Source organism: Phoenix dactylifera, chromosome 16, assembly GCF_051530095.1.
Source record: "Phoenix dactylifera cultivar Ajwa chromosome 16, Ajwa_hap1_PhDact_Kaust_v1.1, whole genome shotgun sequence".
In the NCBI taxonomy this organism is placed as follows: domain Eukaryota; kingdom Viridiplantae; phylum Streptophyta; class Magnoliopsida; order Arecales; family Arecaceae; genus Phoenix; species Phoenix dactylifera.
The window spans coordinates 19,316,244-19,343,577 of NC_143205.1; the positions used below are offsets into that span (position 1 = coordinate 19,316,244).

At 39.3% G+C, this 27,334-nt stretch overlaps 2 protein-coding genes, 1 long non-coding RNA gene and 1 pseudogene across 4 annotated transcripts; 2 read left to right on the forward strand and 2 right to left on the reverse strand.

The window, feature by feature from the left end:
- Positions 1 to 602: 602 nt before the first annotated feature.
- On the forward strand, positions 603 to 1,420 carry LOC103718703 (early nodulin-like protein 21). Its single transcript, XM_089927963.1, has 2 exons — positions 603 to 839; positions 950 to 1,420. Exons 1-2 carry the CDS (start codon positions 656 to 658, stop codon positions 1,303 to 1,305), a joined length of 540 nt encoding a protein of 179 aa, XP_089784089.1. The 5' UTR covers positions 603 to 655; the 3' UTR covers positions 1,306 to 1,420.
- A 387-nt stretch (positions 1,421 to 1,807) lies between these two features.
- On the reverse strand, positions 1,808 to 3,824 carry LOC103718694 (large ribosomal RNA subunit accumulation protein YCED homolog 1, chloroplastic-like; annotated as a pseudogene). The gene is made up of 2 exons (XR_015974126.2): positions 3,168 to 3,824; positions 1,808 to 2,355 (listed from the first exon to the last, which is right to left on the reverse strand). The product of XR_015974126.2 is annotated as a large ribosomal RNA subunit accumulation protein YCED homolog 1, chloroplastic-like (transcript).
- Positions 3,825 to 9,039: 5,215 nt separating this feature from the next.
- LOC103718661 (uncharacterized) lies at positions 9,040 to 26,588 on the forward strand. Its single transcript, XM_089927691.1, has 4 exons — positions 9,040 to 12,325; positions 12,825 to 12,972; positions 22,898 to 26,177; positions 26,306 to 26,588. The coding sequence occupies exons 1-3, from the start codon at positions 9,206 to 9,208 to the stop codon at positions 26,137 to 26,139; spliced, it is 6,510 nt and encodes a 2,169-aa protein (XP_089783817.1). The 5' UTR covers positions 9,040 to 9,205; the 3' UTR covers positions 26,140 to 26,177; positions 26,306 to 26,588.
- LOC103718671 (uncharacterized) lies at positions 18,050 to 20,283 on the reverse strand. Its single transcript, XR_015974118.2, has 2 exons — positions 20,196 to 20,283; positions 18,050 to 18,592 (listed from the first exon to the last, which is right to left on the reverse strand). It is a non-coding gene; the product is annotated as an uncharacterized LOC103718671 (long non-coding RNA).
- Positions 26,589 to 27,334: the final 746 nt, after the last annotated feature.

Here is a 27,334-nt window from a genome sequence, read left to right on the forward strand (position 1 = left end):
CTTTAAGTGGGCTCGCAAGGCTTATTTTGGCATAAATAACTCTCACCTTGGTTTTTGGCCCTGGCCGTCCTAAGTTTTCTTTGACCATTCTCCCGATGTGTTTCTTGTTGAACTTGGCCAGGATGGACCCAATTTTTGAATTAACAGCACCATGATGGGTGCCAACTTGTTAGATTGGACCAGCTTGTTCGGTCCAGGTTAAGGTGAGAAGCACCTTAGTGGTGTAGACTTGTCAAACCCAAGCTCGAATTTGGCACGAGCAGCACGAACGTGAGGTGGTAATTTGTTGAGTTGATTCAGAGCCCTGGTTAGGCCCATCAAATATGGATTCAATTGTGGCTTGTTGGCCTTCCGTTTCGTGGGAGAAGGCTAATCAGAGGTGACGGTTGGCTTTTTTGGCGGAATCCAGCATGTATTTCTCACAGGTCACAAGCCTCAATAACAAACTCCGTATCGGGTCAAAGATTAACCCACCCAAGTCCGCAGCAATGCGCCGAAACCGCCATTATCTCCACGCTCCCCTCGCTCTCTCTAACCACCAACTCGACTCCCCTTCGCTTCTACTAAAAGCCACTTCCTCTGCCTGTCTCTCATTTGCCTCTCTCTTATTTCTCCTCTCTCTCTCTCTGACCACCTCCATAGCCGGGCTCGAAAGATGGCTCTCTTGATGAGCTTTACCAAGCGCCTCCTCCTCACCCTTCTCTTCTCCATGCTACATTCCAACGCATTCGATTTCGAGGTTGGCGATGAGGAGGGTTGGGCCGTCCCTCCTTCCAGAAACACGCAATTCTACAACCACTGGGCCTCCAGGAACAGGTTTCAGGTTGGCGACACCATCCGTAAGCCACATACTCAATCCTGCATTCCATGCTCCTGCTTAACAATCCAAAGAACATCCTTCAGAATTCTTGTTTGTTTTTTCTTTTCCTTTTTTTTATGAAAAAAATAGATTTCAAGTACAAGAAGGATTCTGTGATGGAGGTGAGTGAAGAGGATTACGAGCACTGCAGGTCCTCCCACCCTATCTTCTTTTCGAACGATGGAAGGACGGAGTTCGAGCTCGATCACTCGGGGACGTTATACTTCATCAGTGGGGCGGCAGGTCACTGTGAGAGAGGCCAAAAGATGATCATCAAAGTGCTCAGCCATCCGCATTCGGAGGGGCCAAGTGGATCACAATCCAGCAGCAACCAGACGGCGGGAAGCTCGACTTCTCCTGAATCACCTGACTCGAGTGGTGCAGTTCAGGCCACGGCGAGCGTTCTTGAAGTCATTGGGTTATTAGTTAGCTTGCTCTTCTTCTAGATTCTGGAGACAATTTTCTAGTAGAGCATGGCAGTGTTTCAGGTTTTCTACTAGTAGTTTAGGGTTATTTGAGTTGGTTATTCTACTTCTGGTGATAGGTTCTGGTTTGGAATTCATAAGAAGAGTCATGCGGCTTTCGCATTCTTATTATGTTGAAGTCAATCCCAAGTATTTTATTTCTTTCTGGTAGTTTGGCACGATCTTTTTTTTAAAAACCTTATTTCTGTGGGTTTACTCCAGCAATAAGTTTTTAGACATGCCATGACTTTATTGGGAGAATTAAAAGTTGAAATTGTCCCTCAAGATCATTGTTCAGAGAGCAAATTGTGCAAACCGCTAAAATCATCTTTGTCCCACTGTTAATGGAACATTCCCTCAAACAAAAAAAAAATAAAAAAAATCATGGAATATTTTAGAATATCATTTTGTTTCAAGTACTTCTCCTTTGTACTTCTCCTTTCTTCAAGCACATTGTGCCTGTTGCTTTCGGGGGAAAAAAAACTTTACACAAACAAAGGTTTTATTTTGTTTGGTGCCTTCATGAAATAGTACACTTAAAATACTTCAGGTACATATAGTCTCCTCACCTCAGATGCTAGATATATGACAAAACTGCTCCCAGAGAGCAACATCAGCAACATAACAGTTATCCTTGCTCCATTTGCTTTTTCAAGCCCCCGAGAGGTCCATATTCTCTGCCCTTGTCCTGCACAACTTCTTTGCAATTGCATTTTCTCTCCACATATCAGACAGAGACCTTTGCAATTTGCATCGCATAATGCATTTATGGTTATCTCTACATGCACAATGTCCCTTACGTGTTTGGATAAATCAATTTCTTCTTTTTCAGCAGGGAAGTAGAGCCGGTCATCCAAGTCTATCTGTTTCTCATCATCTTCTTCTTCATTGTGGCTGCTTTCAGCAGAGGTTTTGGCTTTGTCTTCTCCATAGATTACTTCCAGATTGATTACATCAGGTTCCTCGATAGGATCCTCGGTCAGCAAAAGTGTGAAATTTCAGAATACACACTCAGCTGCTGGTTCAGCACACCTGGAATAGGAGTATAAAAATCAAGCATGCATCATATATTGCAAGAAGACCAATAGCAGGCATTTAGGGTCTGAAATATGAAAGATTATTTGAATAATTTATCATGAGAGAAGCAGCAAACAGAACAAGATTCAAATAAGGGAGATATGTCTGAACTTCTAGTATAGAAATTGTATCCGTTACTTAATCCTCCTATTTCAAAAACCAACACTGGCGATGATGCGCTTTTACTTTTTTGATGGAAACCTCGGCAATGAAATGTCAAAGCAGTAGGTTATCTTCGCCAAAAATCGACCAAAATACTGGATGAATTTGAAGCAAATTCCTCAAATGTTTGACAGACGGCTAGACTCATTTACTCCTATGAATTGTAGTTTGCAGGTCCAAAGAAGTGGAAAATATTTGGCATATCAACCCATTCAAATTTCAAGGGATGCTCCCCAAGTAATCATGTAAAACAGGTTATTCTATTCCACCCTCCACCTTAATATGACCCATACCTTTTGCAGATTGACTCTAAAAAAATGATTCTCAAACCAAGGTATGATTTTTAAGTTTGCATATATCCTGATGAGATGATCTTCACATACTATGTCTCAATGTTGTCAAAGTTAATCAACAATTGTAGAACCAATTCATAATTCTTTTAAAGTAGAAAATTGTTTCTACAAGAAAGAATCGAGGAATCCTAAAAATGGTACCTCTGTTTCAATCCTCAACTAATTCTAACCTAGTGGATTATCAGCAGAAAAATAATTATATCCGAAAACATCGTTAAAAAATTTACCATGTCTACTAGCAGAAGCACTCACCTATTGCAACCAAGGGTGATGACAGTCCTCACGATCCCATCCAGCTTCGGCCTCCGCTTCCTCCTCGTGACGTCAACGGAGATGAGCACGGGCGTCTCTCCATCGCCAAAAGGCGCCTCCTTTCCCCTCCTGGCCGGCAGCCGGATCCCCAGAGCCGACGCCCGGGACCGGGAGAGCCCGGGGGAGAGCTTGCGGAGGCCGAGCCGTTCGAGGGTGGTGGAGTACTCCAGATGGGTCGCCGAGGCGTCTCGCCGGTAAACCACCGCCCCCTCCCACGGCGAACTGGAGTTGTCCTCGTCGCCAACGCCGTCAGCGGTGGCGGTGAAGCGGTGGTCTCGGAGAAGGTGAAAGACGACGCTTTTAGGAGAAACGAGGGGTTTTTGAGGAGAACTCGGAAGGGAATTAGTGGGGATTTTGAGGTGAGAGAAGGGAAGGGGCGTTTAGGGTTTGGAATGGAGGGGGAGAGCGTGGAATTAGGAGCGTGGGGAGTGGTTCTGATGGTTTGTAGGAGAGGGGGAGGAAGAAGATAAGAAGAAGGGAAGAGGAGGGCCATGGGGGTCTGTTTCTTTGTTATTTGAGTGAGAGAAGTTTATTAGGGTTTAGTTAGGGTTTGTGGTCCGGGGAATGGAGGAGTTGGGGGGTATAAGGATGGGGTTGATGGTGGATTGGGTATCATGTTCTGGCCGCACAGCAAAGAGCCATTTTACTGCCAAACCCAAACTTAGGTTTCGAGGTCCTTTTGATTACTAAGTCAGGATTAATCAACAAAAAGCTCAACTTGTTTAGACTTTTGAACTTTCAAAATTTAGCAACATAATCTCTATGAAATTTACCAAAATAAATCACGATAAGAGTAAGTTCTAAGAAATAAATAAAACCATTAAATCTTGAGAAAAATATCAATTTATGGAGCTTGGGATGTTCTTGGAGTCACTAATATTGCCAATCGAATAAGAGTCCTATCATCTAGCATAATATGTTGCCAATATAAAGCTATTCAACAAACCTCGTTCAGTTCATGAACAAGTTCAACACATGAAAATTGCAGAACATACCCAAACTAGGCTCCAATATTTTAATTAAGCTTAGCTTAAGCTAGAACATAGCAAGAACACGATCGATCATCAAAGTTCAAGTCGAGCTTGAATTATGCAATCTTCTTCTCATCTCAAATTATTTTGTACCATAGACCTTTGATCAAGTCCCATCATCATCAACATCGGAGGATGGATCCATGGGTAAAAGAGGAGGGCTACCTTTTATTGTAGTGCAAGTATCCTTAACCAACTACAATACTCTATCTTTAGTTTGTACTTATGATAAAAACATCTCTACAAGAAGGGACCCACTATCGAGTTGGTAAAATCCTTAATTGTTGGACCAAATAATCTAGGACTGAATCCTACCTTCACCAGAGATTTGAGAGCCATAGATATTTGAAAGCGAGCAATCCCATGTTATGTGGTAGTTCATTGCTTAAACACTCCTAAAACACCTGCCCAACGTAAATTCTAGTGAAAGAAAGATTTAAACCTAAATCTTCAAATACAATGAACCAAGAGGCCTGAATATCAAGCTAAGCTAGCACCTTCAGCAAGCTCGAGTTTGATAATGGTCGATGCCAAATCTAAATTTTTGCTTTTCTTTTAGAAAATTAATTTCATCAATTTAAGTATTTGCTAAAACAAATTTAATTTCACATGGGCATCAAGTCAAAGCTCATCCTATTGACATATATTAAACGTCAATATGGAATGAATATCCAAAATTAAATTTAGATATAGTTACAGACACAAATTTGAGCAGTGCTAAATAACACTCATCTGAAAAATTAAAGCATTTTTCCTTCATATTGGCAAGAAGCATACAACTAGGATTGGGGAGAAATAGGAGAGTCACTTCAGCTATATAACCTTTTTGATTGAGGTTTGCATATAACTAAAGCATTCCTTCATATTTCGTGTATATGCCAGCTCAAGCATGAAACCAAGTACAAAATGGAATTCAAATAAGCATCCAAATATTCAGAGTCACCAACTTTATACTTGTCCGCCTCTTGAAGTAATTGACTGAAAGCAAAATTTGGTTGCTACTGGTTTAACAATAGACCATGACTCGTATCTAATAGATATCGATATTCATTCAACATCCCTATCCAAAATCTTCCAACTGAACCATTCAGTACATGCAGATTAGTCACTATATAACCCTTGCAAGTATGCAGCAATATGAGATGTTGCATAAGAGTTAAAAATGTCCATAACATGGCTGCTCTATTCAAATTTCTTTATCAGAGAGAGATCATTTAGCATTTTCTCGATTTAATCATCTTCATGTATCTGTCCTTCGCTCTGCGAAATAAAACAAGAGAAGTCAATGGACTTTAAGTTTAAAAAAGAGTCGATGTTTGCTAACAATTTCCTCTGGATTTTATCTAGAGGGAAGAGCATATGAAAAACCGGCACGGATATATTACTTGAAGTACATTCGAGAGAGAAGCAAATAAGGGCATGAGGCTATGTTTAAATAGGCGACAAAAGCAAAGTTTCTAGTAAATTGAGTTGATGAAGGTAGAAATACTAAGACTCCCACCATTAGCTAATGCATCGACACTTACCAAAAGTGCCACGAAAAGAACAAGCAAAGAAACCAATGTTTCTCTCTAATAGGGGAAGATTTTAAACTTGTCTAGTAGGGTTTATGCAAACTTGCTGGATTAAGGAGTCAGAAGTACAAACATTAGTGCATCATGCTGACCGAAAGCAGTATACCCCTTCCTACCAACTTTCTTGGCTATCCCCTTGGACTAATGTCTAAGCCCCCCACCCCTACTTCATGCAGGTTCCACTTGTTAGCAAGTTGGTGTAGGTCTAAATGATGTCAAAGGTGAGTATATTTAAGAATTGATCTTCACCTGAAACCTCACTACAGTGCCACTAAGCAGTAGATGAAGGCCCCTCCAGAAAAAATTTAACATTTATCTAGGCTGGAGAAACTTGCAACATAATGGAGGTTCTATTTGTAGAACTTCAAATGATGGAAGTGAAGATCATTTTATAAAGGATTTAACTAGTGAGAGAACAATAACAGGAATAAGATATCACTCAGATATATTGAGAAAAGGGAAATGTAACATGTCACAACTAGGTTGAAATAAAAGAGGAACAAATAATAAAATAGAGCTACTTGCAGAGTGGTTCATATTACAATTACCTTAATTGATGGGGCCATAGCAATAGCTCAAGTCATGCTAGATGCAGCTTACGAAAGAACGGTAGGTAGCTCAGAAAGAGAATTTCTTGGATTTAGACAACAAAAATTGTATGGCTTCAAGGATGCGGTTAGCTCCTCTGCAAAGCAATGCATGTGAACTTTTAGATTTGGAAGCCACATTGCATATTAAATGGTAGAATAGAAAAATTAGCAGGAGCATTTCTGGATCTCAATGTCTTATCATTTATGGCAAGAAGAGGATTTGAGCCTCACTCATGCTTCCGTTCCATGATTCAAATCTTATGTCTAGATCTTAGAATCCAAATCAAAATGGCTCTCAATGATCTGGATCCTATCCTTGGACCCGGATTAATGTAGGATCACAAGATTCAGATTCATATGATGGATAGTCCCTTCATCATGGTCATGATATCCAAGTTGATTATGCTAATTAGATAATAAATTAATAAGTGGGTCCAATTTATGTAATTTATGTGATTATGTGGTTTTTAAATTATTTCCTACCAACTAGTTTTGAATAATAAAATAAGTCTGTCAGTAGAGCTCGTAGAGTTAGAGACTCTATATAAACTTTGTACTTTTACGGCCATGTTCAAACCTTGTCCTTGTTTTTCTCTGAAATATTCTACTTGAAAAGAATATTTGAATTGTTAGATGATATATTAATTTTTTGAATAACCAAACAAAATATTTATTTCATCAGACACGCAATAAATGGTCCTTATGGTGAAAATTAAACTAGTTGTATGCATGACTTCTTATTCTCCATTCTTTTACTTTATAATTTACTTCTATTTCAATTTTGGTATTTCTTTTATATTCAAAAAATTCTAGAAGGAATTAGAAAAGTCGTACGGTTTACGATTCGATCCACAATCCAATCTGATTAATGAGTCCCCTCTGTGATTTATGACTCAGTCCCAAACTTAACAATATTGGTTTCGTTTAATCTTATATAAAAAGAATACTCTATATAAAGTGTTGCTTCTTAAGGAACCAAAACAAACATTGATGAGCAGCCGTTTAATGTGATAGCTTTCTAAATCAAGTTTATTATAGAGGAATTAATCTTAGCTTCTGAAAATGCCAACTTAGTTCCTCGAAGAACATGCTAAAAATCAAATAACAAATGGAGCGAGCCTTTTCTTATTTCTAGTAGCACCTCCAAGGGGCATAGCAACATGGGCTGAACATGGGTTTGTTCGATCCACGGCCCAATCAGGTCCTGATTTGATTGGACCTACTTTTGAAGGCCTGTATAGTTTAGGTTGACATTAAACGGCAAAACAAAATTGAGTATGGCTTTTGTAATTTCTTATGTAATCTAGTCTAACAGAATCGATTAAGTTCTATAAATATGGGTCAATCCAGAATATATTGATTTGGCTCGAACTCAAAACAACCAAATTTAAAAGAAAAAACCTGAACCATATAAAACCCTCCTTGACCTTTGCTTTCAGGCCACAAGATGCAACTTGATCGAGCTCATTCAAACATACCCAATCCCAAGCCAGCACATTGGGGGCTTGATAGCGACTCCAATCGATTGGTGGCTGGTGAAAAGTTTTTTCAATATCAAAGGGCGAGAATGCTACATCTGATTGCACAAGCATTTCAGACTGTTCAACTATCAACGAGAAGCAGCTTCATTTTCGCATTTAAGAATCTTTAGATCATTCACTGAATTCTTTAGAATGATGTGTCATTTGGAACAACGAATAATGTGATCCACTTAAAATTCTGAGCGAGCTGGACCATTAAAACTTGTAGGGACCATTTGTTGAAAGCAAACATAAATGCCGCTATCTACCGAGAATCATTTTTATCTAGACTAGATAAATATCCCGACCATTTGCTTAATTTCTTATCTATACTAGATAAGAGATTAAAAATGGGATAGTATGGTCGCATGAGATGAATGCAATTTTATCTTTTATGATATACTTGATCCAATGATACCTCCCATATCGCACGAGCTATATGCTAATTCCAGTCGAAAATATCGTGCCAACTAGACTTACCTTGACACAGTTTGGGCAGTGGCAATTTACTATTTAAATTATATCTGTCTGTTAGTTAAACCATCCGGGAGATTAGAAAGCCACAAGGCCACGATTCGACTTGTTCTAGATTAAATCCTCGTTTAACTAAAAGGAATCTGAGGTAAGATAAAAAAGAAACAGGTTGGCAGCGCTGGTAAAATAAATAAAAAAATAACTAAAATAGCCGGCTGGTTCCGCGTCTAGGGAAGCTGAAAGTTGCGTTCTTCTCCAGTACGCAACTGAAGAAACTTCATGGCAAGTTCCAGGATAAAATGACTGGTATGCAGGAATCAGGATAAATAATGTCACAAATCTGGATTTGTTTATTTTTAAGAAATAATGAAAGTGTTTGTTATAACGTGTGTGATGATCAGTCATGCAGCTCAATTGCGGGTTAAATTACGCTGAAGAGAACAAGAGGAGGCTGGATGAGCATCGTATTCGGACATAAGCATATAAAAGCATATTAGGTAGGAAAGGCCATCAAGACCACTGCAACTTGCGGGACCATTTAATTTGTTTGAAGCATCGCATGCAGACAAAAATATCGCTATCTAACAAGAACCATCCACCTACCACCTGATGGATGCCCGTCCTGGACGATGAACCAGTCAAGGCTTATCCCTCGCGCGGCACTTGGAGCCGCGGGTTCTCTCTCCTTTCTTTCCTTTTTCTGTAGCATTTCCTTTTTCTGCAGTGCCTCACAGCTTTCCGTTCTTTCTGAGTGTCGAGAGTTCCGTCCCCCTCTGATAGTCTCAAAAAATGGCAATGATCCTAGATGCCTTTGTGAGAAGATACGTCAGCAACCTTTCAGAATTTATAGAGGAAGAGATGTCCATGATGCTAGGCGTGAGGGATGAGCTACTGAAGCTTAGGAGAAGGATGGAGAGGATAAGAGGCTTTCTCGAATCCGCAGAGCGGAAGATGCATACAGATCCGAATATCAATTTGTGGGTGACGGAGTTGAAAGGTATCATGTATGATGCGGATGATATCATCGACCTCTGCATGATCAAGGGCAGGAAATTGTTGGAAGATCATACATCTAAATCAGCGGTACGCCATCCCTTATCTTTATTTTCTTGCTTCAGCTGTATCAAGGTCCGACATGATATTGGTAGCAAAATTAAAGAACTTAATGACAGGCTAAAAGAGATGGAAGAGGATAGATCAAAATTACCTACACTAGAATACACCGAGAAAGATGTTCAAGTGAGAGGAGTAAATCGTCGCCAGACTTTTCCTACTGGGGTCAAGTCTGATATTGTAGGGACAAAAATTGAAGAGGCTACCGAGAGTCTTGTGGAGTCGTTAATTAAAGAAGATACCAAAAAATATCAAATTTTGGGAATTATTGGGATGGGTGGAATAGGCAAGACCACTCTTGCTAGGAATATCTACAATGACGAAAGGATAAAAGAGAACTTTCCTATACGATTATGGGCGTGTGTCTCTCAAGAATTTTCAGAGATAATTGAGGGGGAAGTTGAAAATTGTAGGAAGTTTGAAACCAATGCCGCGCTCGTATCATATCTTTCCTCTATACTTTCAAAAAAATTTTTTATTGTATTAGATGATATATGGAAGATAGATGTATGGGAACATTTGCTTCGATATCCCATTGAAAGTGCCACAGCCAGTGGCAAGATTTTGATTACCACTCGAAATACAAACGTGGCCAGAAATATGAGAGCAGAGATCCACCGTGTTGATAAAATGGATAATGATAGTGGCTGGGAATTGCTCCACAAGAATGTCTTTGGAGACGATGATGAGGAGGAGGAGATCTCTAGTTTAAAAGAAATCGGGGTTCAAATTGTTGGAAAATGTGACGGTCTTCCTCTTGCAATCAAGGTCATTGCAGGGGTTTTAAGGTCGATGGATAGAACCACCATAGAATGGAATAAGGTTCTCAAAAGTGGTGCATGGTCCATGAGCCAACTTGATGAAGAACTCCCAGGAGCTCTATTTTTGAGTTATGAAAACTTACCATCCGATCTCAAACAGTGTTTTCTTTATTGCGCATTGTATCCTGAGGACTCTCGAATCCTTCGCGAGGATCTCATTCGTTACTGGGTGGCCGAAGGTTTTATACAACCAGCACAAGAGGATATACTTATGGAGGATGTAGCAGAGGACTATTATAAAGAGTTAATTGGGAGGAACCTTTTACAGCCATATAATGACATTGTGTGTAGAATGCATGATCTACTACGGTCCCTTTGTCTCTATTTGACACGTGATGAGAGCATTTTTCTTGGTGCCGAGCAATCACATAACATAAACCCCTTGACTAAAATTCGTCGCTTGTCAATGGTAAACATGGGAGAGAAAGTAGAAGTCCCTCATGCAATAAAACAGCAAAAGTGCTTGAGGACTCTAATGCTTGAAAGGAGTCTCAAGACAAAGATAATAGAGAATGAACTTCTTGAGAGACTGCAGTTTCTACGAACCATAACGATAAACGACACGGAAATCGAGAAGCTTCCAGACTCTATAGGAGATCTTTTGCACCTGAGATATTTAGATCTTGATCGGATGAACATCAGTAATTTGCCAGAGTCCATCGGATGTCTCGTAAACCTGCAGATACTGATGCTCTCGGGTTGTAGATTCTTGCATACTCTCCCCAAGGCCATCACAAAATTGTGCAATCTAAGATGCCTTTGTGTCGGAGGAGAAACTCGATTGAGTCATGTACCAAAGGGAATAGGCAAACTAAAAGATCTTAACCATCTTGAAGGATTTGTGGTTAGCCATGATGACAGAAGAGGCACGCAAGATGACGAGGGGTGCGATCTGAAGGAGCTGCAGTCTCTGCCCCAGTTGAGATTCCTAGAGGTAAGGAGCTTGGAGAGGGCACAACCAGTGGGAGCTCTGGCACTCGCAAACACCCACTCTCTTAGGACACTGATTTTGACTTGCAGCCCACCACCTGAAGATGCGGACGAAACAATTGCAACTCAGAGAATTGACGAGATTTACAATGAGCTCTCTCCTCAATCCATGGACCTACAAAGACTTGAGATCCATTACTGCTGGAGTACTCGATTTCCCTGCTGGATAATGTCACCTTCCTTGGATGTTTCTTTTCCTAACCTGACATCCATAGAACTCTATGATTGTAAATCATGTTTGCAGCTTCCTCCACTGGGCCTGCTGCCTCAGCTGAAATCCCTTTGCATTCAGGAAGCAGCTGCAATCAAAACCATCGGACTTGAATTTCTTGGCCCTCGTGCATCAGCAGGAGCAGGGACTACATTTCCCAAGCTTGAAGAGCTGGTATTTGACATCATGAACAACTGGGAAGAATGGTCGTTTGGTATGGTGGAGGGGGTTGGTGAAGAAAGAAGAGGAGCCCCCAAGTTGCTGCCTCGTCTCAAGAAGCTGCAACTTGGAGGGTGTCCCAAGCTTAGAGCTCTTCCAGAAGGACTATGGCATGTCACTAGTTTACAGGAATTGGAGATCTATGATGCTAACAACCTAATAGAAATCGACAACCTCCCCTCATTGAAGACTCTGAGAATATACAATTGTCCGAGGTTGGAGCACGTGGAGAATCTTGATAGGTTGCAATACCTAGACACAGCGACATCCGGCACCGATGCTGATGGAGAGACAGAGCACCTCCCACAGTGGTTACTGGAGCTACTTCAAAATGCACCAGCTGCGCTAAATTTAAAAAGGTTTACACTAACATGCAGCGTACCACTCCTTAAGACCTTCCTCAAGGACGGCCCCAACTGGCCCATCATTCAGCGGATCCCCCACGTCAGCATCTACAGCGGCAAGCTTGATACATTTGGCCGCTCTCAGTCATATATTGAGTATACCAAGGACCCTCCCGCCTTCAAAGCCCACGTGGTGGAATCAGAAGAATCAGTGGATTGATAAAGCAAGTGTCCAGAAGCGTCCTCTCTTTTATCGAGGTGATTAATTTCTCCTTCCATTACTTTTGTTTTTTGTTTGTTTCTATTTTTATTCACTCTAGCACCTTTAAACTGCCTGGCTGTTATGTCGCTAATCTTATGGTAATCTTATCCTTCCCCAGATATCACTGCTCGTGCTTCCTTCTTGATCGAGGACAGCGGATCACTGGCTGCTCAGCATTTTCCCTATATTTAAATCTTTCTGTTGGGTTTTATTTTGCCTTCTGTAATTTCTGTTTGCTGGTGTTTTTGATACATTTGTAATTTCTATTTCCTCTTATTTTAATGACATGATCATTTGCTGGAGTGTAACTTTTAGAATTTATATGAAATAAAATCATCATTTCTCTCACCCTCTCTGTCTCTGATGTCTGTTTCTCCTTGATCTGGGAGGCCAACTTGAATTCCTGAATTTTGATAAATTCTATTATTTATTTATGAAAACCTAACAGAATTTACTGGAAGGAAAGTTTAGGGGCGAAGTTGCACAATTCCCTAGAAGAATAGAATTTAGTGGAATAAATGAAAGATTTGAGATGAATGGGCTCACATTGATAGCTATGCGAGCAAGGGAAGTTGAGCAACATGATTTGAGTGGGAGTAAGAATCCAAATATATTTGTTCCATTCTGATTCGGATCCTGCAAGAATCCGACCCGATAAGAACGGGCAGCTCATTCATCACGCCAGGAACTATTAATCCTCACCATACACTTGTCCACTGCCACATCCTCATGCTTTCTAAAGATGGAGATAGAGAGGTGATGGATTTCAAGTTATAAACGGAAAAGGACTAGGAACGGAATCAGGTTCCATAGGATTAGTGGAGGCACACGTGTGCCACCAGGTTGGGCACGCACCGGCAGCATTATTCCTGAAAAATCCCCAGGAGGGACAGGCTGAAATTTTTGAGCGATAGCACCATAACTCCTATACTCTCCTTTAGATGCCACTATGCGAGAAAATATATCACAAAGCCAATGCTGAATTACTCTTTGCTCTGCTATCTACATCTAACTTTTTTATCCATAGATAATATTTTTATTGAATTTTAAAATTACTATAACTATAAATATATGGGAAGAACGGATATATAATATTTTATATAAAATATTACTTATTTATAATATTTTATAAATAAGTAAATTACTATGTCCGACCCATCTACCATTCGGGATGGGGAGGACAGAATATAAGCTAGCATGGATACTGTGCATCCCTGTATTTTGCGGTGTTTGTAAATATTTTTTTTTGATAAATTAGATTTATTATACAAGTCTAGTATAAATATATCTATGAAAATCGGAAAATAAAATATGCAAAAAATTAGAAAAAATATTTATCATAGTAATCCACAATATAGCTCCCATATGAAAGGTTATGTAAATGCTATCTAATCTGCAACACTATTAGCTTCTCTATAAATATGCGTTACTTTATACAGTACTATTAACAACCTATGGATTGCCTTATTTTATTTTATTTTATTTTATTTTTGATGACTCTGCACTTTGCTTTTCAAGATTATTCATTCTTTTCTTGTTACTTAAGCATTTTTCTTGTTGCCTTGTAGCTGTTTGACACTAGATCCTCGTGTCCATTGTTACGACAAAAAAAAAAAAAAAACACCTCAAATTTGCCTTCGAATTTGCATTTGACCTTCTATGGGCCTTCTTACAAAAGGCCAGTTCCCCCGCCCAACCTAAACAATTTGATGATATTCCATGCTATGCTCCTCTTTTTAAAGGGAAAGGACCGGGTGCAATGAATTTGAGAATCATGAAGCACCTCTATAGCAATTCTTGCAAATATTTATGGGGGACACGCAGGAGTCTCAGTAATATCATAGCAAACATACATAAAGGTAGAATCAAATTGAATTTACTTAATTGGTGTCCTTAAAAGGACTTTGACCAACTGCACCTTAGCCAAATCCAAGCATGTTTTGCAAGGCAAGGTTTTCGTTCAAGTCAAGCGGGCAATCCTGAGTGACATTTGCGTACATGGTTACAACTTGCAACAGCCCCTGGTCTGTTGCTTTTGCGCGTCATGTCTATACCACCATTGTGTTTATCTTTTAACCTTTAAGTGGGTCATATATTTATCATATAAAGGTTCCGTTGCTGTCTAAAATCAGGGGTTGTTGGAACATATCCAACGGAGGATCCTTCAATAGTTAAGTCAGATGGAGTTTTTGGTGAAACAGAAGAGATCTAAGAGTATGAATTACGATCTAAGAGCAAGGTAAAAGTTTTCCTAGACTTTCATGCATCCGCATTCTTGTATTGGTTTAGGGAATGGTTAGTGGTTAATCCTTTGTTATCTAGACTTAGAGGAACATAATACCACATGGCCGCCTCGCTGTGCAGATCATAGCAACACCACGTCCTTAAATTCAAGGCAAATTTTTTTTAAAAAAAAAGTTGATGGAACATTGCATAAATGTCGATTGCTTGGTGTTGGCAATAGACGTCATGTTTTGTGCAGGAATTTTGCTATGATTGGAGTTTTGTAGGCACATTAGGCTTGATCTAATAAGCTTTTGCAATAAATTGTTTTGGATGTTTATTGATGGACCGCGTCAAGTGATCATTTGATCTGCACCCGCACTTAAACGTGCCTCACATTTGTGAACCACTTTACTAATTCAGAACCATCGAGGAAGAGTGCCAATTGGAGTTGAGTGGGACATCAATGGCCATTTCTCCAATGTTACATCTCAATCTCATGTCAGTCCCTCGTTATACATTAATGGCACAATCTTTGCAAGGAAGTTACTGCGCCCTCGTAAATTGCCATCTTGCATATTTTTTAATTTGCTCAAAAATTGAATAACAGAACATTTTTGTAGCCCTATCTATAAATAATTGTTAACTCAGCTGGTTGGCAATTTCTTTTCTCCAAATGTTTATCCTTAGGAGATGTCCAAAGTTCATTTTTTTTTAATAAAAAAATTGGTTTAATGAAAAGCTTTATGCAAACTTTAATGATGTTTCAGCCTGATAATCTAAAGAGACTTTTAACTTCAAATAATCCAGCGAAACTTCCTAACAGCTAACTCACAATTTTCATTTCTAGCTGCACACAAGATAAATATTAGAACAATGGTCATTTCTAACCATTTAATCTCAACCAGGACCCTTGCCTCAAAAAAAGAAAGCTTGGCAGTGCATTGTAGCTTCCAATTATCCAACTACACTAAATAGTTTCAGACCATTTTTGAGGAAAATATTATCTAAACTTCATCTTCTGTTCAAATCATATTAGATGAACCTTTGTATTGCTATGAGAACATTTTCTAAATAACAGCTCGCCAATTAATTAGGGTTCTATTTTAACACAAATGTTTGATCAAATCGGAGGTCCTCTTTAACCTCTAGTTTCATGCTTGATCCATGCAAGTGCGAACGAAAACCTCAGCAATCCAAGGAAATAAAACGAGGGGGGACGAAGCACATGCATGCGCTGCACAAAACAATTGAACCAACTCCTTGCAGCATCAAGATTGAACCATTGATAAATTTAAATTATCTCAATAAACTTTTCGCCAAAGAAAAAAAATAATAATGGAACAAACTGGAAGACATACTCATGCATGCATTCGAGGGATAAAAGCCGCAGGACCCTATCAAATGAGAATACGATCTAATTCAGAACAGTAAAATCTGAAGCATAATCATCCTCTAAGGCGGTAGAGTCGGCATGGTCGCCGCCGCAGCACCTCAACACGAAGCCGGTAGTAAGCATAATACACACTCCCAGGATTCATGAACTCAAAAATCTTCGTTCCCAAGCATTATTTGCCTCAGGAAAAGCTCCGCCGCAGGAGTCCATGCCACCACCGAAGCCACCTGCTCAATCCGATCGCATGCACCCCTATCGTCATTCGTCGGGATGCTGTGGCAAGACCGCATTTTCCTTTTCTTCTTCTAGCTCTTCCATGCCCATCTGATATCTTTTTACCGGTCTGTAACAGTTGTAAAACGAGGGAAAACTATGGAATGGAACAAAGATATGGGAAATGAATACCAAAAGAATCAGCTGCTAAAAAGCTAGTCAGGGGAAAAATGATGAAGGAACTTGAGGAGACGAGAAATAATGGGAGCAGAGTTGAACGGTTGACAATACAAGGAGTCCAAAAGAGGGTATGGTTCTCTATCTTCACGAGGACTCCGCTGCCATTGGCGATAAGTAGAATTCAAAGGTGACGTAGAAGCCCAGGAAGATGGGATTTGTTGTTGAATTAAGTAACAAGCTATGCAATGTTCTGAATTAGTGCCATAAATAAGTGACATAAATAAACGAATATTGATGGCACGGATCTTTTGAGAAACAAGCATGCATGTACGTGGATGAGAATTTGAAGGAGGGAAGACACCTACGCAATAGGATTTCTTTTTTCCTTTGATCATGTGGTATTAGTTGGGGTTCCCTTCATGGTCTTTGCGTTCGCTTCCACTCGTTTACTTCCCCTTTCTCTCTCCAGCATTTACATGGGACCACCTTTTGACCAGGTTTCTCGTAGTATGACTGTCTTCGTCCCTGACAACTTGACCAGGACCATTCCTACCATAACCACAAAAATTAAAGCATCATTTGTATCATTTTACGTAATTATCATACTTTATTCACCGTAATTTGTGTTACATGAACATTCATAGCCGGCTCCAGAATACATTTTGAGTACATATCCAAGTCACACTTGGACGCTCAGTTTTTTTTTTTTTCTGCTTTCATGAATAAACGGATAATTTGACTCCCATCGGTAAGTTCCACCCACCATAATATTAATTTTTTGGTCCAAGAATGTACATATTCAAATAACTTTGCAAAATATTTTTTTTTCTTGCATCTCTCCACAAGCTTTAGAGTTTGAAAAACACATAGTGAAAAACCTTAACAAATATACCATGTTGTACTATTTTTTTTATACAAATTAAAATTAAACATAAACTTAAATTATAATTATTTTTTCTAGGTATACCTATTTCTCTTTTTTTTTTTTTCTTGCTGAGTTACATACTTGGACTTCTATCTGAATCCGATACTCCTATCAGTGTCCATGCAATATTGCTTATAATCGATAAATTAAAGAACAAACTTCATCTCTGTTATCTTTTTTTTTAAAATTTTTTTTTTCTTGTGCTTCTCCTTTCTTCAAGCACTTTGTGCCTGTTGCTTCCGGAGGGTAAAAAACCTTACACAAAAAAAGGTTTTCTTTTGTTTGGTGCCTTCACGAACTACTACACTCAAATATGGTTCTCTTCATCATAAATTTGCACTTGGGTGTTCTATTTAAATTATATACTGACCTTTAACTCGGTTTTCTTTCAACGTCTAAAACATCCGCACATTCATACTTAATTTTCTTTTCGGATTCAAGATGGATTTTTCCAACCACAGGACTTAATACGAATTTCTAAAAATTATACTCAAGCATAGCATAATAGCATATAGTAAAACCTATGAACTACAAAACTTTTGACGAAGGACTGGAACCTTATTTTTCAAATTCACGTCATTAATATATAATTGCAAATATCCAAGGGTGTATCAAAAGATTTCGATAAGTTTATGCTGATATAGAATTATGCATATTATAGAGCCCTGTTATTTCCTTTCTATAATATTTTGAGCTTGAGTTGATTAGCCAAAAGCAATGAGAAAAGGAATGTGGGTACAAGAAAATATTTTAGGAGATTGCCATCACCATGAATTGCTTCAGGTACATATAGTCTCCTCACCTCAGATGCTAGATATATGGCAAAACTGCTCCCAGAGAGTAACATCAGCAACATGACAGTTATCCTTGCTCCATTTGCTTTTTCAAGCCCTCGAGAGGTCTATATTCTCTGCCCTTGTCCTGCACAACTTCTTTGCAATTGCATTTTCCCTTATTAAGATTTGTGCCACATTTGAGACAGAGACCTTTGCAATTTACATCGCATATTGCATTTATTGTTATCTCTACATGCACAATGTCCCTTATGTGTTTGGATAAATCAATTTCTTCTTTTTCAGCAGGGAAGTAGAGCCGGTCATCCAAGTCTATCTGTTTCTCATTTTCTTCTTCTTCATTGCGGTTGCTTTCAGCAGAGGTTTTGGCTTTGTCTTCTCCATAGATTACTCCCAGATTGATTACATCAGGTTCCTCGAAAGGATCCTCGGTCAGCAAAAGTGTGAAATTTGAGAATACACACTCAGCTGCGGGTTCAGCACACCTGGAATAGGAGTATAAAAATCAAGCATGCATCATATATTTGCAAGAAGACCAATAGCAGGCATTTAGGGTCTGAAATAAGAAAGATTATTTGAATAATTTGTCATGAGAGAAGCAGCAAACAGAACAAGATTCAAAGAAGAGAGATATGCCTGAAATTCTATTATAGAAATTGTGTCCGTTACTTAATCCTCCTATTTCAAAAACCAACACTGGCAATGGAAACCTCGGCAATGAAATGTCAAGCAATAGGTTATCTTCGCCAAAAATCGACCAAAATACTGGATAAATTTGAAGCAAATTCCTCAAATGTTTGACAGACGGCAGCTTGTATTGTTTACTTTCACTTGATTTGGCAGCTTGTACTCACGCTAGACTTATATGAATTGAAATGCTGCTTTTGAACAAAAAAAAAAATAAGCAGCCAAATATTCAGAGCCACCAACTTTATGCTTATACGCCTCTTGAAGCAATTGACTGAAAGCAAAATTTGGTTGATACTGGTTTAACAATAGACCATGACTCATATCTAATAGATATCTATATTCATTCAACATCCCTGTCCAAAATCTTCCAAATGAACCATTCAATACATGCAGATTAATCACTATATAACTCTTGCAAGTATGCAGCAATATGAGATGTTGCATAAGAGTTAAAGATGTCCATGACATGACTGCTCTATTCAAATTTCTTTACTAGAGAGAGATCATTTAGCATTTTCTAGATTGCATCATCTTCATGTATCTGTCCTTTGCTCTGCAAAATAAAACAAGAGAAAACAATGGACTCTTAAGTTCAAAAAGGAGTCGATGTTTGCAAACAATTTCCTCTAGATTTTATCCAGAGGGAAGAGCATATGAAAAATCGGCATGGAGATAATACCTGGAGCACATCCGAGAGAGAAGTAAATAAGGGCATGGGCTATGTTTAAATAGGCGACAAAAGCAAAGTTTCCAGTATTCAGTCGATGGAGGCCGAGATATTAAGACTCCCACCATTAGCTAATGCATGGACACATAGCAATAGTGCCACGAAAAGAACAGGCAAAGAAACAAACGTTTCTCTCTAACCGAGGAAGATTTTAAACTTGTCAAGTAGGGTTTATGCAAGTCTGCTAGATTAAGAAGTCAGAAGTACGAACATTAGTGCATCATGCTGACCGAAAGCAGCATGCCCGTTCCTACCAACTCTCTTAGCTATCCCCTTAGACTAATATCTAAGCCCCCCACCCCTACTTCATGCAGGTTCCACTTGTTAGCAAGGTGGTGTAGGTCTATATGATGTAGAGGAATTGATCTTCACCTGAAACCTCACTACAGTGCCACAAAGCAGTAGAGGAAGTCCCCTCCAGAAAAAAATAAACATTTATCCTGGCTGGAGAAACTTGCAACATAGTGGAGGTTCTATTTGTAAAACTTCAAATGATGGAAGTGAAGATCATTTTATAAAGGTTTTAACTAGTGAGAGAACAATAATAGGCATGTGATATCATTCAGATATATTGAGAAAAGGGAAGTATAACATGTCACAACTAGGTTGAAATAAAAGAGGAACAAATAATAAAATAGAGCTACTTGCAGAGTGGTTCATATTAGTATTACCTTAATTGATGGGGCCATAGCAATAGCTCAAGTCATGCAAGATGCAGCTTACGAAAGAACGGTAGGTAGCTCAGAAAGAGAATTTCTTGAATTTAGACAAAAAAAATTGTATGGCTTCAAGGATGCGGATAGCTCCTCTGCAAAGCAATGCATGTAAACTTTTAGATTTGGAGCCACATTGCATATTAAATGGTAGAATAGAAAAATTAGCAGGAGCATTTCTGGATCTCAATGTCTTATCGTTTATGGCAAGAAGAGGATTTTAGCCTCACTCATGCTTCCGTTCCATGATTGAAATCTTATGTCTAGATCTTAGAATCCAAATCAAAATAGCTCTCGATGATCTGGATCCTATCCTTGGACCCGGATTAATGTAGGATCACAAGATTCAGATTCATACGATGGATAGTCCGTTGATCATGATCATGATATCCAAGTTGATAATGCTAATTAGATAATAAATTAATAAGTGGGTCCAATTTATGTAATTTATGTGATTATGTGGTTTTTAAATTATTTCCTACCAACTAGTTTTGAATAATAAAATAAGTCTGTCAGTAGAGCTCATAGAGTTAGAAACTCTATATAAAGTTTGTACTTTTACAGCCATGTTCAAATCTTGTCCTTGTTTTTCTCTGAAATATTCTACTTAAAAAGAATAATTGAATTGTTAGATGATATGTTAATTTTTTGAATAACCAAACAAAATATTTATTTCATCAGACACGCAATAAATGGGTCCTTATGGTGAAAATTAACCTAGTTGTCTGTATGACTTCTTATTCTCCATCCTTTTACTTTATAATTGACTTATATTTCAATTTTTGTATTTCTTTTATATTCAAAAAATTCTAGAAGGAATTAGAAAAGTCCTACGGTTTACGATTCGATCCACAATCCAATCTGATTAATTAGTCCCCTCTGTGATTTATGACTCAGTCCTGACAATATTTGTTTCGTTTAATCTTATATAAAAAGAATACTCTAAATAAAGTGTTGCTTCTTAAGGAACCAAGACAAACATTGACGAGCAGCTGTTTAATGTGATAGCTTTCTAAATCAAGTTTATTATAGAGGAATTAATCTTAGCTTCTGAAAATGCCAACTTAGTTCCTCCAAGAACATGCTAAAAATCAAATAACAAATGGAGTGAGCCGTTTCTTATTGCTAGTAGCAACTCAGAGGGGCATAGCAACATGGGCTGAACATGGGTTTGTTCGATCCCGGCCCAATCAGGTCCTGACTTGATTGGACCTACTTTTGAAGACCTGTATAGTTTAGGTTGACATTAAACGGCAAAACAAAATTGGGTATGGCTTTTGTAATTTCTTATGTAATCTAGTCTAACAGAATCGATTAAGTTCTATAAATGTGGGTCAATCCAGAATATATTGATTTGGCTCGAACTCAAAACAACCAAATTTTAAAAAAAAAAACTGAACCATATAAAACCCTCCTTGACCTTTGCTTTCAGGCCACAAGATGCAACTTGATCGAGCTCAATCAAACATACCCAATCCCGAGCCAGCACATTGGGGGCCTTGATAGCGACTCCAATCAATCGGTGGCTGGTGAAGAGTTTTTTCAATATCAAAGGGCGAGAATGCTACATCTGATTGCACAAGCATTTCAGACTGTTCAACTATCAACGAGAAGCAGCTTCATTTTCGCATTTGAGAATCTTTAGATCATTCACTGAATTCTTTAGAATGATGTGTCATTTGGAACAACGAATAATGTGATCCACTTAAAATTCTGAGCGAGCTGGACCATTAAAACTTGTAGGGACCATTTGTTGAAAGCAAACATAAATGCCGCTATCTACCAAGAATCATTTTTATCTAGACTAGATAAATATCCCGACCATTTGCTTAATTTCTTATCTATACTAGATAAGAGATTAAAAATGGGATAGTATGGTCGCATGAGATGAATGCATTTTTATCTGTTATGATATACTTGATCCAATGATACCTCCCATTACGCACGAGCTATATGCTAATTCCAGTCGAAAATATCGTGCCAACTAGACTTACCTTGACACAGTTTGGGCAGTGGCAATTTACTATTTAAATTACATCTGTCTGTTAGTTAGACAGTCCGGGAGATTAAAAAGCCAAAACGCCATGATTCCACTTGTTCTAGATTAAATCCCCGTTTAACTAAAAGGAATCCGAGGGAAGTTACAAAAGAAACAGGTTGGCAGCGCTGGTAAAATAAATAAAAAAATAACTAAAATAGCCGGCAGGTTGGAATTTGGAAACCGCGTCAGGTGTTCGATGTAGGTTGCTTCTCCAGTACGCAACTGAAGAAAATGGCAAATGAAGTGGGTTGTCTTTTATTATTTTCTAGCCACCTTCATGCCAAGTTCCAGGATAAAACTTGCAGGGACCATTTGTTTTTTTTTTTTGGTAGAACGGGGACCATTTGTTCAAAGCATCCAATAATGCAAACATAATTATTGCTATCCGCCAAGAATACAGTCAGACAACGAATAAAGTGATCCGCTTAAAATGCTGATCAGTGAGCTGGGAAGGCTGTCACGACCACTGCAACTTGCAGGGACCTTCTCTTTTTTTTACTCTTTTCTTTGGCATTTCCGCGTGCCATCTTCATGCCAACAGCCGGGCATGTTCATTGGGATCTTTATACATAGGCTTTGAATGATCCGTAGCGGCTCACAGCTTTTCCTTCTTCCTGAGTGTCGAGAGTTTCGTCCCCCTCTGCAAGTCTCAAAAAAATGGCAATGATTCTTGATGCCTTTGTGGGAAGATCCATTGACAAGCTTTTAGAATTTATGGCGGAAGAGATATCCATGGTGCTGGGCGTGAAGGATGAGCTACTGAAGCTTTTGAGAAGGATGGAGAGGATAAGAGGCTTTCTCGAATCCGCAGAGCGGAAGAGGCATGCAGATCGGAATATTAATACATGGGTGACGGAGTTGAAAGATATCATGTATGATGCGGATGATATCATCGACCTCTGTATGATCGAGGGCAGGAGATTGTTGGAAGATCATACGTCTAAATCAGCGGTACGCCATCCCTCATGTTTTTTTTCTTGCTTTAGCTGTATCAAGTCTCGGCATGAAATTGGTAGCAAAATTAGAAAACTTAATGATAGGCTAAAAGAGATGGAAGAGGGTAGATCAAAATTACCTACTTTAGAATACACTGAGAAAGATGTTCAAGTGAGAGGAGTAAATCCTCGCCAGACTTTTCCTATTGAGGTGAAGTCTGATATTGTAGGGACACAAATTGAAGAGGCTACCCAGAGACTCGTGGAGTCGTTAATTAAAGAAGAAAATAAAAAATGCCAAATTTTGGGGATTGTTGGGATGGGTGGAATAGGCAAGACCACTCTTGCTTCTCACATATACAATGACGAAAGGATAAAAGAGAACTTTCCTATACGAGTATGGGCGTGTATTTCTCAGGAATTTTCGGAGACAGAACTGCTGAAAGAGATCATTAGGGGTGCAGTTAAAAAGAGTGAGGAGGAGCTTGAGGAGGCTAAAACCAAGGAGAAGCTTGAGGCGGAGCTTGAGAAGGCTAAAACCAAGGCGGAGCTCGGACCCCTTCTTTGCTCTGCACTTTCAAAAAAATTCTTTATTGTATTAGATGATGTATGGAGGACAGATGTATGGGAGGATTTGCTTAGATCTCCCCTTAAAAGTGCAAGAGCTAGTGGTAGGATAGTGATCACCACTCGAGATACAAACGTGGCTAGAAATATGAGAGCAGAGATCCACCCAGTTGATAAAATGGATAATGACAGTGGCTGGAAATTGCTCCGCAATAAAGTCCTTGAAGATGGTGATGATGATGAGGAGGAGGATATCTCTAGATTAAAAGAAATTGGGGTTCAAATTGTTGAAAAATGTGACGGTCTTCCTCTTGCAATCAAAGTCATTGCAGGGGTTTTAAGGTCGAAGGATAGAAGCACCATAGAATGGAATAAGGTTCTCAAAAGTGATGCATGGTCCATGAGCCAACTTCATGAAGAACTCCCAGGAGCTCTATTTTTGAGTTATGAAAACTTACCATCTGATCTCAAACAGTGTTTTCTTTATTGCGCGTTGTATCCCGAGGATTATATCATGGATCGCGATGATCTTATTCGTTACTGGGTGGCCGAAGGTTTTATACAACCAGCACAAGAGGATACACTTATGGAAGATCTAGCAGAGGACTGTTATAGAGAATTAATTGGGAGGAACCTTTTGCAACCATATAATGATTATGGCTGGGGTGAACTACTTGGGAATCGGTGCAAGATGCATGATCTGCTACGTTCCCTTGCTATCTTTTTGACACGTGATGAGAGCATTTTTCTTGGTAGCGAGCAATCATCTAACATAAACCCATTGACTAAAATTCGTCGCTTGTCAATGGCAAACATGGGAGAGAGAGTAGAAGTCCCTCATGCAATAAAACAGCAAAAGTGCTTGAGGACTCTAATGCTCCAAAGCAGTCCCGAGACGAAGATGATAGAGAATGAACTTCTTGAGAGACTGCAGTTTCTACGAATCATAGCGATGAATGGCACACAAATTGAGAGGCTTCTAGATTCTATAGGAGATCTTTTGCACCTGAGACATTTAAATCTTGATGCATCAAACATCGGATATTTACCAGAGTCCATCGGATGCCTCGTAAACCTACAGATATTGATGCTCTCGGGTTGTAGGTCCTTACAAGCTCTCCCTAAGGCCATCACAAAATTGTGCAATCTAAGATGCCTTTGTCTCGAAGGAACTTCATTGAGTCATGTACCAAAGGGAATAGGCAAATTAAAACATCTTAACCATCTTGAAGGATTTGTGGTCGGCACGCAAGATGACGAGGGGTGCGATCTGGAGGAGCTACAATCTCTGTCTCAGCTGAGATTCCTGTCGATAATGAACTTGGAGAGGGCACAACCAGTGGGAGCCCCGGTACTCGCAAACACCCACTCTCTGAGGACACTGATTTTGACTTCCAGCCCACCATCTGAAGATGTGGAAGATGCAATTGCAACTCAGAGAATTGACGAGATTTACAATGAGCTCTCTCCTCAATCCACGGACCTACAAAGACTTGAGATCCATTACTGCTTGGGTACTCGATTTCCCAGCTGGATGATGTCACCTTCCTTGGATGTCTCCTTTCCTAACCTGACATCCATAGAACTCTATCATTGTAAATCATGTCCGCGGCTTCCACCACTGGGCCTGCTGCCCCAGCTGAAATATCTTTGCATTGATGGAGCACATGCAATCAAAACCATTGGACCTGAATTTCTTGGCCCTCGTGCATTAGCAGGAGCAGGGACTGCATTTCTCAAGCTTAAAGTGCTGGAATTTTGCTCGATGAACAATTGGGAAGAATGGTCGTTTGGTATGGTGGAGGAGGTTGTTGAAGAAAGAAGAGGAGCCTCCAAGTTGCTGCCTTGTCTCAAAAAGCTGGTACTTTGGTCCTGTTCCAAGCTGAGAGCTCTTCCAGAAGGACTACGGCATGCCACCAGTTTACAGGAATTGCATCTCTATGTTGCCGACAACCTAATAGAAATCAACAACCTTCCCGCATTGAAGTCTCTACATATAGCATATTGTCGGAGGTTGGAGCACATGAAGAATCTTGATAAGTTGCAATACCTAGAGGTCCAAGGCATGGAGACATTCGCCGCAGATGCTGATGGAGAGACAGAGCACCTCCCACAGTGGTTACTGGAGCTACTTCAAAATGCACCAGCTGCGCTACAAAATTTAAAAAGGTTTACACTAATATGCAGGTTACCACTCCTTAAGACCTTCCTCAAGGACGGCCCCAACTGGCCCATCATTCAACGGATCCCCCAAGTCAGGATCCAAGAATATCTCGACGGATCGTTATATATCGAGTATACCAAGGACCCTCCCGCCTTCAAAGCCCACGTGGTGGAATCAGAAGAATCAGTGGATTGATAAAGCAAGCGTCCAGAAGCGTCCTCTCTTTTATCGAGGTGATTAATTTCTCCTTCCATTACATTTCTTTTTTTTGTTTGTTTGTTTCTATTTTTATTCACTCTAGCACCTTTAAACTGGCTGGTTGTTGTGTCGCTAATCTTATGGTAATCTTATCCTTCCCCAGATACCACTGCTCGTGCTTCCTTCTTGATCGAGGACAGCGGATCACTGGCTGCTCAGCATTTTCCCTATCTTTCGCTTCATGTTTTCCTCCCCCCCGTTTCGTGGTTGTGTCGCTTGATTTAAACCTTTCTGTTTGGTTTTATTTTGCATGCCTTCTGTAATTTCTGTTTCCTGGTGTTTTTGATACATATGTAATTTCTGTTTCCTCTTGTTTTGACGACATGATCATTTGCTGGAGTGTAACTTTTAGAATTTATATGAAATCAATCAACATTTCTCTCAAACTCTGTGCCTCTGATGTTTGTTTCTCCTTAATCTTGGAGACCAGCTTGAATTCGTAAATTTTGATACGAGTATTCCAGCAGAAACTGCTTAGCCTATGATTGTTTTGCGATTGAAGATTGGTCGCATTTGAAAGAGCCTGTCAATGTTACAGCAGATGGGGAGATTCAAGCAATCAAATTACCTCATCTATCAGATCTTTTGCTATGCCATCAACGGTGGTGGTTTCTTACACCTGGTAGGTCAGGAAACCATAGAGAAGTGATGCCGTGGTACGATGCTATAGATGGTGGATGGGAATGCGTTGGAACCAAATGCATGAGGACGGATGGGCATACAAATTTTTGTGTTCATCATTGTCCTTTGATTGTGTGTGAATGGATAAACATAAAATCATTCTGAAATGTACTATTTTTTTAATGATTAACTAAACATACAAAAACTAAGCATCATGTCTTCATAAATCTAACTTTTTTAAAAAATATTTTGATGAAAAATATTCTTTCTGCAAACCAAACAAGTTCTTAGAGTTTTTTTCGCACTCCCAACATCTCATCTTGGTTGCAAAATTGGAAAAATTATTACATAATCAGATTGAGTGGACCGGTGCAATAGTCACTCGCGGCATTACATATGGGACTCGGAGTATAAAGGGCTCGTTTGGTTCGCGGGAAAAGAAAGGAGAAAAATGTGGTCAACGGAAAAGTAATAAAATGCCTCTTGTTTGGTTGGAGTTTTTAAAGGAGAG

What these genes read in the sequence shown, in the direction of transcription:
- LOC103718703 (XM_089927963.1), top strand. Translation starts at nt 656, where the DNA reads ATGGCTCTCTTGATGAGCTTTACCAAGCGCCTCCTCCTCACCCTTCTC. An exon ending in TCAGGTTGGCGACACCATCC is followed by an intron (nt 840 to 949) that starts GTAAGCCACATA and finishes TGAAAAAAATAG; the next exon opens with ATTTCAAGTACAAGAAGGAT.
- LOC103718661 (XM_089927691.1), top strand. Translation starts at nt 9,206, where the DNA reads ATGGCAATGATCCTAGATGCCTTTGTGAGAAGATACGTCAGCAACCTT. An exon ending in TGGTGGAATCAGAAGAATCA is followed by an intron (nt 12,326 to 12,824) that starts GTGGATTGATAA and finishes AAAACCTAACAG; the next exon opens with AATTTACTGGAAGGAAAGTT. An exon ending in GCAACATGATTTGAGTGGGA is followed by an intron (nt 12,973 to 22,897) that starts GTAAGAATCCAA and finishes CTTCTTCCTGAG; the next exon opens with TGTCGAGAGTTTCGTCCCCC.